The sequence below is a fragment of the Oryza glaberrima genome, chromosome 8, assembly GCF_000147395.1.
Source record: "Oryza glaberrima chromosome 8, OglaRS2, whole genome shotgun sequence".
Taxonomy (NCBI): domain Eukaryota; kingdom Viridiplantae; phylum Streptophyta; class Magnoliopsida; order Poales; family Poaceae; genus Oryza; species Oryza glaberrima.
The window spans coordinates 4,534,763-4,547,685 of NC_068333.1; the positions used below are offsets into that span (position 1 = coordinate 4,534,763).

General features: G+C 46.0%; 1 protein-coding gene across 1 annotated transcript; it reads right to left on the minus strand.

Moving 5' to 3' along the window:
• Positions 1 to 1,140: 1,140 nt before the first annotated feature.
• On the minus strand, positions 1,141 to 3,373 carry LOC127783279 (putative F-box/LRR-repeat protein 23). Its single transcript, XM_052310520.1, has 3 exons — positions 3,132 to 3,373; positions 2,639 to 3,003; positions 1,141 to 1,782 (listed from the first exon to the last, which is right to left on the minus strand). Exons 1-3 carry the CDS (start codon positions 3,132 to 3,134, stop codon positions 1,341 to 1,343), a joined length of 810 nt encoding a protein of 269 aa, XP_052166480.1. The 5' UTR covers positions 3,135 to 3,373; the 3' UTR covers positions 1,141 to 1,340.
• Between the last annotated feature and the right edge of the window lie 9,550 nt (positions 3,374 to 12,923).

The window sequence follows — 12,923 nt, forward strand, 5'->3', positions numbered from 1 at the left end:
GAAAGGGCCCTAGGTGGCCAGCCAATGACGGAGCCCTAGATCTGCTCCAAGAGCAGTGAGGATAGCTGACTAAGAAGGAGGCCGAGCCGAACATCGATGCTGGCCTTGCCGCTCTGCCACCCCTCCACACTGATCGCGGGTTTCCGCTATAGGCCGTGGTGCTGAGCTTGCCCTCTGGCACAGATTCTTCTCGTCTCGGCCACTGGCGTTTGCTCCTTTGCCTCGCGCCGGCCTCCTAAATCCACAGGAACGGATTTAGAGGCTATCACTCCTTATCTCTCCCACCAGCGTCTGCTCCTCATCGAGCTCCCAGTAATCGGCAATGCACTCTCGTTGAGCCCCTGCGCCACCAATGGCCTCCTCAAGGCACCACACCAAGGTATTCCTCCGCCCAGACTCTACCTCCTCATCACCACCGCCACGTTGCCATCGGTGCTATCTCGTTCTCCCCCACATGATAGTGCTACTGGTCGATACCAGCGCCAGAGTCAAAGAAGCCAAAAGAGGTTGACTAGACATAGGTCACAAATGAAGAGATGATGCGTATATAATAGAGATGACAGGAAACTAGACAGTGATAGCATGATTTTAATTTTATAAATTTTAGTGGCACCTAACAGATATCGCAAATAATAATAGTACTTTTCTAACTGAATATATTTATAATGGCATAGATCAAATTAAGGCCATATTTGCCATAGCTCCAGCTCCCAACTACAATTTACCTGGAGCCGGAGCTGTGCCAAACAGTACAGATTTTCTGTTTTTGATAGTGGAGTTAGCAGAGCTACTCCTAAAAAAAATGAATTACGTGAGTGGAGCTGGGTTTTTGCTACTCCACAGCTCCACTCCACCCCTCTCACCTCTCTCAATCTCCCTCCCCTACTCCTCACCTCTCTCATGGCCAGTGCACAGGCGGCTTGTGGGGGGACGGCGCGGGGGGAGGATGGGTGGAGGACGACGTGCAGGGACGGCACGCGCTGTGGCGACGGGCAGCATGATGGCCAGCGGACGGCACGCGGCCAGCGGCGGGCGACAGGTGGCGCATGAGCTGTCTAGAGTTTGGGGATTACTATTTTTTTTTTCAATTTCAGATCTGGAGTTAGAATGCTAGCCAAACACTTTTTATCTTGGTCCCAACTCCCACTGGAGTGGAAGTTTAGAGCTAGAAGTTGTAGTTTGGTGCCCTACCAAACAGGGTCTAACCCTCTTCGTAAAGCTAGCACTCTGGCATAACTGGAGTTTCGAAGAAAAATGGGACATGGCACCATCATGATGATAACTTATGACCATACACACAACTACTTGATGCCGTGACCTATCTGGTCATCATCGCACTACTAAAAATAGAAAGCATCATCATCATCATCATCTTCACTTGCAAGGTAGTAGTACAACCGAGCAACTGTAGCCATAGCATCAGTAGCAGCAGAGTAGGAGGGCAGCTTGAGCGTCTTGATCCCGGCACACTTGGCGCGCAGGGCGTCGTCGTCGACGACGTCAACCGCGATACACTCGCTTGCGTCAAGAAGCTCCAGGTGAGGGCAGCTATCAACAAATTTCGTCAGCGCTTTCCTGCTGATGTAGAGGCCGCCAAGAGCGATCTGCCGCAGCTGGTGCATCGTTGGGATCACAAGAGGATCGTCGAATTCGTCGGACAAATCAAGGCCGCTGCGTAGCACGAGGTCCTCCAGCAGTGGAGTCATGGCCATCAGCTGGGTGAGTCCTGTATTCGAGACCATGGAGCATGAGTCGAGGCAGAGGCTCTTCAGACCGGGCGACCTGAAAGCAAGGTTGAAATTATCGTTTTCGGTAGGTACTGGTATGGCCAAAATTTCGAAATTTTGGTCTGAAATAATTTAATTATTTAAACAAAAGTTGGTTTAGTTTGAGCTTTTTTTTTTTGTCAAATTTTAAGGGCATCCACAATGTAGTCTAAAAGTGATTCATAAGCAATACAATATTTGTTTCAGCCACCTAGTAACATTGTGGAACTAGTCCATAGCAAAGAAAAAACAAAAGCTACCCATAAGCATATGGGCTGTCCATAGAGAATAAAATATATTATTTGTCTCTACCTCTTCTCTCCTCCTAATACTATTTGCTATCCATATATATTGTGAATGTTACAATAGTTATTCATATACTCCCTCCGTACTCATAAAGGAAGTCGTTTAGGACAATATTTAAGTCAAACCTTGGGAACATAAATCATGAATAACTCTCAAGTTGTTGAGTTTGAAAATGTAAAAATTATATGAATAGATTTGTCTTGAAAAATACTTTCGTAAAAATATATATATATCACTTTTTAATAAATATTTGTATAGAAACAAGAAATCAAAGTTGTATTTTGGAGACCGTGTCGCTGTCCTAAACGACTTCTTTTACAAGTACGGAGTGAGTAAGTGGGTCCCATATATATGGACTACTTTTACTATACACATTGTTGTTGCCCTAAGAAAAATAAAAAAAAGTCTAAAAATTTGAGCCGAAATAATTTCATATCGGGTAGAACAGAAATTTCGGTCAAAAATTTTGAAACCTGCCTGAAAGTATACAAAGCAGTGGAATTTATTAGTCCAGCCAGATCAATTGGATTTGCAGCTTAAGAAACTAATCGTGCTGAAACAAGTACCTGTGCCCTATATACTTGAGAAGCTCATCGTCAACAAAGTCCGTCGCCTTAAACACCTCAAGCCGACCGCCAGAGCGATCCACGGCCACCTTCGCCATTGCGCAACACACCGCATCGTGGTGCACCCCCTGCGCCATGTCGACGCATCGCCATAGGTGAGGCAGCATGGCCGCGTGGAGCCATGAGCTGCTCACGATGCCGGCGCCCATAAGGATCTCGGCGGTGCCGAGCTCGGCGAAGACCACCGAGAGAACGTCCACCGGCAGCTCCGACCAGTCCCTCGTCGTCGTCTCCGGCGGCGGCAGCTCCGGCACCGGCATCAGCATGGCGTCCATCTTGCCGGCTAAGGCCAGAAATACCTGAAACTGAAAAACACACGCATTGCATTACCTGTTTAGTGCTGCCGACCAATCGACGTACGAATGCATCCATGAACTAAAAAGATAGAAAGATCTGATGAGTGGAAATATTACGGCCATGTTTTGATTCGTACCATTGCTGGATTCAGATCAGAAGATGAAACTGGCCAAAGCTCAATCTGAAACTTGTGCAGCAGAAGTAAAGTAGTGGAAGGCGGCCATTTATAAGAGTGAGCTGATGAGACGAAAACCTTTTGGACTTCCAGAGCCGCAGGCCCGCAAGCAGAAATTAATTGGAAGATGAAAGGCTGGCTCGGGGAGCAACACGGTGGGAACTGGGATCGGAGTGATCGTCTCAGTCTCCTGCCGCGTGCTACCTATTGTGTTCTGGGCGGGTTCGCATCCTCTGCCATTAGGGGGTAAATGGCAGAGGGGGGCAGTAAAATGTGAGTAGCGCTACAGTGTTTTACCATTGCTACAGTAACAAACAGTAAAAGCATTGTATTTTATTGGAATTACTGTAGCGATCACTGTTTGGTTATTTTTATTGGAATTACTGTAGCGATTGATCTCGTACGTCCACGCTTGATCCGACGGATGTAAGTGGCCAATGGCATGGATCACTGTAGCCCTCTGCCATTCCAGTTGGAATGGCAGATGATACGAACCCGTTCTGGGCAGGGTTGGTTTACACATGAAATGCAAATTTTGGGGAAAAAATAATTCGGGAGAAATTAGTAAAAGTTGAACGTAATATTGATATTTGAACCTTTTTCTTTTTATTTTGTGTGAATTTGAGCAAATTTAGCTGATATATGATCACTGTAGTAACTACAGCCAAAGGATGCTGACTTTCATTGATGAGAAAATGCAATCTGTAGCAAGGGAAAAGGTCAGTACCAAAAAGAAAGCACAAATTTTTTCCCCTTCCGACCAAAAGCATGTCACTAGGTTTTGTTCGATTCTAGCATTCCGGTTACATTTGCCGTTCATTTATGTGAGATGGGATAGACAAAGACTGATTTGCCCTTGCTCCTCCTGTATATAGCACTGTGACATGGTTGGGCGCTGCACCCACGCCAACCCCGCCAGCTCTGTCCACTGGTGGAGAAACCATCTTTCGTCGGTCGGCCGAATTCCACAATAATCCGGTTGCAATAAAAACCGGAGCTAAAGATAATCTTTAGTCCCGGTTAAAAAGGGTAACGGGCATATTTGATATTTAGTCCTGGTTCAAGTGCTGTTAGGGTCTGTCAGGCCCCCCCGGGATCTTTAGTCCCGGTTGGTAACACCAACCGGGATTAAAGATAACTTTACGGGGATCTTTAGCCCCGGTTCATAACACCAACCGGGACTAAAGTCTCACCCCTATATATGTTTTTTTCCTCCTCCAGCTGCCCGAGCAAGCTTCAAAATTTCTTCAAAAAAGAGGGGAGGTCATGCCAAAATTTCTAGTGAATTTATTTTGGTGATTATATACAAATCGGAGGTGCCTAAAAGGTTAGCAACTTCATCCTCCAATGTTATTTTTGTCATATTACATTTGGAGCTATGTTTTGCACACTTTTTTTGTCTCCAAAATTTAGTTGTAAGTTGATGAGAGAGAAAATTTGTGTGGGGAAGAAAGAATATATAGAAATTTAGTTTATTTGCTAAATAAGGTTTTATAAAATAGTTGAGAAGGAAAATATAGTGAAAGTTAATCTTAAATAATAGAAAACAAACTAAAATAAAAATTAAAAGAAGTACAACACATTAATATTAGTTTAAAACTTTAGAAATAGTGAATAAGAATTATTTGGTGTAATATTTTATAATTTTTGTATGAATAATGATATGTCATTATTGTATAACTGTTGAAAGAGTTTGTAATTATTTTATAATTATTGTATGACTGTCATTATTGTAAGAATAATTATTTGTGTACGATTTTTTTTCATCTCATGTAGATGGATCGGCAATGGATATACGCTGACCGGCGGTCCAAAGAGTTTATTGACGGCGTGCATTATTTTTTAAGAGTGACCGAAGCAAACAGGCATAAGGGTTTTATTTATTGTCCATGTAATAAGTGTAAGAATCAGAAGGAGTATTCTACATCCAGGACTATTCATTTCCACTTGTTTGAGTCGGGGTTCATGCCAAGCTATAATTGTTGGACATCCCACGGAGAGCAAGGGGTTGAAATGGAAGAAGATGAAGTGGAAGACGACAATATTCCGGACTTTGGTCAGTACGCTGGATTTGAAGGAAATCAAACAGGCGAGGAGGAAAGGGATGCTGATGGTAACGACGTTGCGGATGATCTTGGTCAGATGTTGCAGGACGCCAAGGAGAACTGCGAAAGTGAAAAGGGGCCCATAAATTGGACAAGATATTAGAGGACCACAGAACATCGTTGTACCCAGGTTGCGAGCAGGGGCACAAAAAATTGGATACCACTCTGGAGTTCTTGCAATGGAAGGCAAAAAATGGTGTTAGTGACAAGGTATTTGGCGATTTATTGAAACTCATCAAGAACATTCTTCCGGAGGGAAACAAATTGCCCGAGAGAACGTACGAGGCTAGTTCAGAAGATTCACGCATGTTCGAATGATTGTATCCTATATCGCGGTGAGGAGTACGAGAACCTAAAAGCATGCGCTGTTTGCAATGCACTACGATACAAAATTATACGAGACGATCCAGGAGAAGTTAACGGGCAGCTAACAAAGAAGAGAATTCCTGCTAAGGTGATGTGGTATTTCTCTATAATACCACGGCTAAGGCGTTTGTTCAGGAACAAGGGGAATGCTAGAATGATGCGATGGCACGCTGAAGAGTGTCAACAGGACGGGATGCTGAGACACCCCGCCGATGGTTCATAGTGGCAAAACATCGACAGAAAATTTAAAGACTTTGGAAAGGACGCACGAAACATACGGTTTGGTTTAAGTCCGGATGGCATGAGTCCTTTTGGAGAGATGAGCAGCGGCCATAGCACTTGGCCCGTTACGATGTGTATCTACAACCTCCCCCTGGCTATGCATGAAGAGGAAGTACATAATGATGCCGATTATTATTCAAAGCCCCAAGCAACCTGGTAACGACATCGATGTGTACCTAAGACCACTGGTCGAAGATCTTAAACTGTTGTGGGAAAAGGAAGGCGTCCCCGTGTGGGACGAAGATAAACAGGAGGAGTTTAACCTACGAGCGCTGTTGTTCGTAACCATCGACGATTGGCCTGCACTTAGCATCCTTTCCGGTCAGTCCAACAAGGGGTACAAGGCTTGCACTCACTGTATGGATGAAACAGAAAGTACATATCTTAAGCACTGTAGGAAGGTTGTGTACATGGGTCATCGTCGATTCCTTGCTGCAAACCACCTGGTACGGAAGAAAGGCAAGCACTTTGAACATAAGGCGGACCACCGTACGAAGCCTAAACATCGCAGCGGGAAAACAGTGTTTGCTATGGTTAAAGATCTTAAAGTAGTGTTCGGAAAGGGGCCTGGAAGCCAGCCTATAGAGAGCGAAGATGGTCACGCGGCGATGTGGAAAAAGAACTCTATATTTTGGGAGTTACCCTATTGAGAATTCTTGGACGTCCGCCACGCAATCGACGTGATGCACCTCACTAAGAACCTTTGTGTAAACCTTCTTGGCTTCCTAGGTGTATATGGAAAGTCGAAAGATACACTGGAAGCACGTAATGATCTGAAGCATATGGAATAACGCGGCGACCTTCACCCAGAACCAAAGGAGAAAGGAAGCCATTACTTGAGTCCAGCCAGCTACACTCTTAGCAAGGCAGAGAAGGAAAGTACGTTTGAATGCTTGGAGAGCATAAAGGTACCGTCTAGATACTCCACGAATATCAAGCGAATAATAAGCACGAAGGAGAAGAAGTTCACAAACCTAAAGTCTCATGACTGTCACGTGTTGATGACACAACTGCTTTGTCACCTTGTCAAAGAGATCGGTATTCTCGGGCCTATGTACCTACACAACATGTTTCCTTTCGAGAGGTACATGGGCGTTCTGAAGAAGTATGTTCGTAACCGTGCTTGTCCAGTGGCAAGCATCGCCAAGGGGTATGGAACAGAGGAGGTCATCGAATTTTGCGTAGAATTTATTGAAGACCTTCGCTCAATCGGGGTACCTGAATTACGCCATGAAGGGAGACTACGGGGAAAGGGAACTCTCGGAAGGAAAGCAATAATGACGGTAGACAACAATTATTCCGTAAAGCCCATTTCACGGTTCTGCAACAATCTTCATTGGTATCTCCTTACGTCAAGGAGCACTTGGCTCTAGTTCGCGCCAGAAACATCGGTAAGTCCGATGCATGGATTACACGGCATCACATTGATACTTTCCTCGCGTGGCTACGACAACATCTCACGGGTAACGAGACGATCAACCAACAACTGGCCTTCCTGGCAAGGGGACCATCTGGGTCAATCGCGACATTCCAGGGATATGAGATCAATGGGTACACATTCTACACGAGAGCCCAAGACATGAAGAGCACGGACCAAAACAACGCTGTTCGTATCGATGCCATGGGACACGATGGAACAACTGGCACGTATTATGGTGCCATCGAGGACAGATGGGAACTTGACTATGGTCCTTTCAAGGTCCCTCTGTTCCGGTGCCAATGGGTTAGGTTGACTGGTGGAGGCGTAAGATTGATGACAGTGGGATGACAACGGTTGACCTTAACAAGATTGGATACTCGGACGAACCTTTTGTCCTTGCCAATGATGTAACGCAAGTCTTTTACGTGAAGGACATTTCTAGCAAAGGAAAGAAGGGCAGAGAGCCTGACGAGCCGAAGCGTCACGTGGTTCTCCCAGGCAAAAGAAAAATCGTCAGAGTTGAGGACAAGACTGATGAGAATTACGATCAGTTGGATGGGCAACCCCCTTTCACGGTGACGATTGACCCTAGCATCCTCCTATCAAATGAAGACACCCCTTACTCACGTAGCGATCACAAGGAGGGAACAATAGTGAGGAGAAAGTACGTGCGGTCAACCGTCACCGCCGATGTATTGCCGTAATTATTGTGTACATGATGTAAACTATTTTGGATGTATTGATTATCCATATAAATCAATTGTTATATGGCATATGTTAATTACGTACGATTATTAGAGGTTTTAACAATTTTAAATCATGTAATTGCTAGTTATGTGCGATAATTAGGATTTTTAAAAGTTTTAAATCATGCATGTGGCATTTACATATGTTAATTAGAGTTTTTAATAATTAATTTAATATTATTCATATGCTAATTATATATGATTATTAGATTTTTTATTAATTTTAAATCATGCATGTCGTATGTATATACATATGTTATTTAGAGTTTTTAACAATTAATTTAATATCATTCATATGGTAATTATATATGATTATTAGGTTTTTTATTAATTTTAAATCATGCATGTCGTATGTATATACATATATTAATTAGAGTTTTTAACAATTAATTTAATATCATTCATATGCTAATTATATATGATTATTAGATTTTTTATTAATTTTAAATCATGCATGTCGTATGTATATACATATGTTAATTAGAGTTTTTAACAATTAATTTAATATCATTCATATGCTAATTATATATGATTATTAGAATTTTTATTAATTTTAAATCATATATTTGCTTATTACGTTTTATCCACTTAATTTACTACAGACAACAATAATTTTTCGAAGTAATTGTCATTAAATTTTCGACTTTAAATAATTTTAATGCATTATTTTGTATTTTAGAAACACATATGTAATGGAAATTAATATTCAGTGCGTTTATCAGTAGTCCCGGTTCTTAACCCTAACCGGGTTTAAAAAGAATTTGGAAATAGCGGGAAAATATCTTTTGTCCCGGTTAATGAGAACAACCGGGAGTAAAGATCTAGGGGTATATATATTCCCGATGCGTGCCCTCGTCTTCTCCACCAACACTTAGAAGTTTTTTCCCCGATCGATCTCTCTCGGCTTCTCCTTCGCCGCCACTGCCTAGGGCATCCCCGCGCCGACGCCGCCGTCGTATCTCACCGTCGTCTCGCGGGCGTCGTCGTCGCCGCCTCCGCCGCCGCCGCATCTCTAGGGTGAGAGCCGCCGCCGCATCCCTCTCTCTCTCTCCGACCTCGATCTCTATCTCTCTCTCCCCAAACCGCCGCGGCCGCCTCGTTGCCGACGCCGTCGCCGACGTCATCGCGGCCAAACACGACTCCGCCACGCCGACAATGCCGACCCCGACCTCGATGCGGCCGCCACCGGCGACGACGTCGCGTGGGCAGTGCCGACGAAGCCGGGCCATGCCACGCCTGCCGAGCCACGACGCCGGGCCGTGCCACGCCGCTGCGGCGGCACGACGCCGGGACGCCATGACGCCGCCACGGCACACCACCGCCGCGCCGCCCCGCCGCCGCCGCATCTCTGGGGTGAGAGCCGCTGCCGCATCCCTCTCTCTCTCCGACCTCGATCTCTATCTCTCTCTCCCCAAACCGCCGCCGACCGCCTCGTTGCCGACGCCGTCGTCGACGTCGTCGCGGCCGAACACGACTCCGCCGCGCCGACAATGCCGACCCCGACCTCGATGCGGCCACCACCGGCGACGACGTCGCATGGGCAGTGCCGACGAAGCCGGGCCGTGCCACGCCCGCCGAGCCACGACGCTGGGCCGCGCCACGCCGCTGCGGCGGCACGACGCCGGGACGCCACGACGCCGCCACGGCACACCACCGCCGCGCCGCCACGCCGCCGCCGCGCAACGCCGCCGCCACGCCGCGCGCTTTGCCGCCGCCGCGCCGCGCCACGCCGATGCCGCGCCGCCACGCCGCCGCTCCGTTGCCGCCACGTGAACGATACGCGATCGTGAACAAACAAAACGTACGTGAACGAACGAACGAACGTGAACGAACGAACGTACGTGAACGTGAACGAACGTGAACGTGAACGAACGTGAACTTAACGTTGTATGTGAACATACGTAAACGAACGAATGTGTGTAAACGAAAAGTGAACTTAACAAGAACGCGAACATGAACTTAACGTACGTTAACGTGAACGCATGTGAACGAACGAACGTAGGTGAACGAAACGTGAACTTAACGAGAACGCCGACGTGAAATACAATATATATTACTTTGTGTTTATCCTAATATATCTTTTTGTATGTTGCAGAAAAGACGTTATCGTCGTCATCCCTCAAGCCGGATTGGTAGCTAGCCCTCGAAGGAATTCGCGCAGGTAAGTGATGTAAATATATGATTGTTAGATTTTTAATGCAATTAAGACTATAAGATTTAATATACGACACTTAGACTTAGCATATATGATTATCTAGGTTTGTAATGTACGACACTTAGACGACTTAGCATATATGATTACCTAGGGTCCTAATATACGACACTTAGACTTAGCATAGTATAAGATTATTATATTTGTAATAAGACTTAGCATATAAGATTGTGTAGGGTTCTAATATACGACAGTTAGACTTAGCATATATGACTATTTGAGTTTTAATATAAGATTATTAGAGTTCTAATATAAGATTATTTGAGTTTTAATATAAAATTATTAGATTTGTAATTAGACTTAGTATATAATTATTGTCTATGGTCCTAATATACGACACTTAGACTTAGCATAGTTGACTATTAGAGTTTTAATACAATATTATTTGAGTTTTAATATAAGATTATTATATTTGTAATAAGACTTAGCATATAAGATTGTGTAGGGTTCTAATATACGACAGTTAGACTTAGCATATTTGACTTAATTAGCATATATGATTGTTAGCATATAAGATTGTTAAACAAAAATGACCTATAATAGTTGTTAAAGCAACTATTTCTTGTATGAATAGATGGCTGATCGCGATGAGGAACAGATACTGTACGATACAATCGCGGAGGAAAGCAGACAATACTGGAACGAAGAAGAGGGGAACGAGGATCCAAACCTACACTTGAATGAGGAAGTAAAGGTGGAGAGGGATGCGGAGGGGAACCAGGAGGGGAACGTGTTGAGGGATGTGGAGGGGAACCAGGAGGAGGAGGCTAGTGGAAGTCAACCCTCCGCTGGACAGAAGAGGGCATGCGGGCAACGAGGTGCCGCGAAGAAGCTAGAGGGTCGGCACATCATAACGGAAGTGGACGAAGACGGTCGACCTAGTGCCCCGGCGGAAGCAGCCAAGAACAGTTTCAGACCTTCAAGGGAGATCTGTACCAGAAATATATCCTGAAGGGGCAGACACCGAACTTCGACACATTCCCAAAGCTAAGGGATCATTGGGACGAGTTCGTTGCATATAAGACATGTCAACAAGGGCAGGCGATGATGGAAAGAAACAAAGAAAATGCCGCCAAGAAGAAGTACCATCACCACTTGGGGTCAGGCAGCTATAGCGTCGCGATGCCGAAGTGGGAGGAGATGGAGGCAAGCTTGCTTGAGAGGGGGATCGAACCGGCCACCGCTAAATGGCCGGATCGATCGAAGTTCTGGTACTATGCTCATGGTGGAACGCTCAACCCAGTTGATGGCTCCCTGGTTTTCAGCGATCAGATACGCGAGGCTGCGCGTCGACTAACGGACGCAGTGGAAGCCTCTTCTCAGGGCATGTTCCGACCCGACAGAGAGAAGGACGAGCTGTCACTCGCCCTGCAGACTCCAAAGCATCCAGGACGAACACGAGGGAAAGGGGTGATTCCTTGGAAGATTGGATTCAAGGAGGACATCCACACGTATAAGAGTCGGATGAGGAGCAAGAGAGATACCGAGGCAAAGATTGCAGATCTTGAGTACAGGGTATCGAGCTACGAGCTCAGCATGCAAGAGGAGGTGGCAAGGAAGGTTGATGAACGCATGGCCGCACATCGGTCCCATGATCCCCAGCTGACCATTCCTCCTGCAATGGTGAGCCCTTCAAGCAATCGTAGCAGCTGCGCCTCAACCGGGCAGGTAGGATCACAGAGCATGGACGCCATGCAAACCCAGGATGAAATCACCTGCCCCGTTGATGACATCACTCAGCAGACACCATGTGAGCTGCATATTCCCTTCAAGAACTTATCAATAAAGGTAAGCTCGTAGTTTATAGATTTTAGACTTGTCCATTCCGCAAGTTGCTGCTTATATATGTTGATTACTAATAAATAACCTCTCACCACGTGAAGGTGGCGTCGAGCATGGCCATCCCAATGGACCCGTCGGGGACTTACCACTGCAGGCCGATTCCAGCAGGATACTCCAAGGTCGAAGTTGAGTTGGTGGAAGGCGCGTACGAGTACTTCGAGTTGGATTACCCTGGAGGAGACGGTGAGACACATCTACGAGACACAAGCCACGCCATTATACTATCATCCTCCCTGGGCGACAAGAGGCGTCTCGTGCACCATCTCCTCCGGCTCCGCCATCTCCTCCTCAGGCTCCTGCACCGTCTTCTCCTCATGCTCCAGCACCGTCTCCACCTTAGGCTCCTGCACCGACTCCTCCTCAGGCTCCTACACCGACTCCTCCGCAAGCTCCTCGTCCGGCACCTTCCAAGTCAAGGGCCCCCCAAGCTCCACCGCCTGCCCCCACAAGGGCAACGAAGAAGGTGAAAGTTGACGCCGCAAAAAACAAGGACCTGGGGTACGATTGCACGCAAGAGGAGCTTGACGCTTATATGGCATCAGAAGTCAGGAGACAATTGAAGCCTCGAAGTCCAGAAAAGAAGATTCCTATAGACCCGAGTGTCAGGAACTTCTTCAGGGGTATGTCTGCACCTGCCAAGGAGGCCATAAAGCATCTTCTGGAAAGTCCAAACCAGTCCCTCAGCTTGGAGAGCAACCAAACTAGGAGATCGAGCCGTTGGTGACTGGTGAAGATTTTGGAATACAAGAATTTATTAATGACACCGGGCTAACTACGGAT

What these genes read in the sequence shown, in the direction of transcription:
- LOC127783279 (XM_052310520.1), bottom strand. An exon ending in CTCAAGTATATAGGGCACAG is followed by an intron (nt 1,783 to 2,638) that starts GTACTTGTTTCA and finishes CCTTGCTTTCAG; the next exon opens with GTCGCCCGGTCTGAAGAGCC.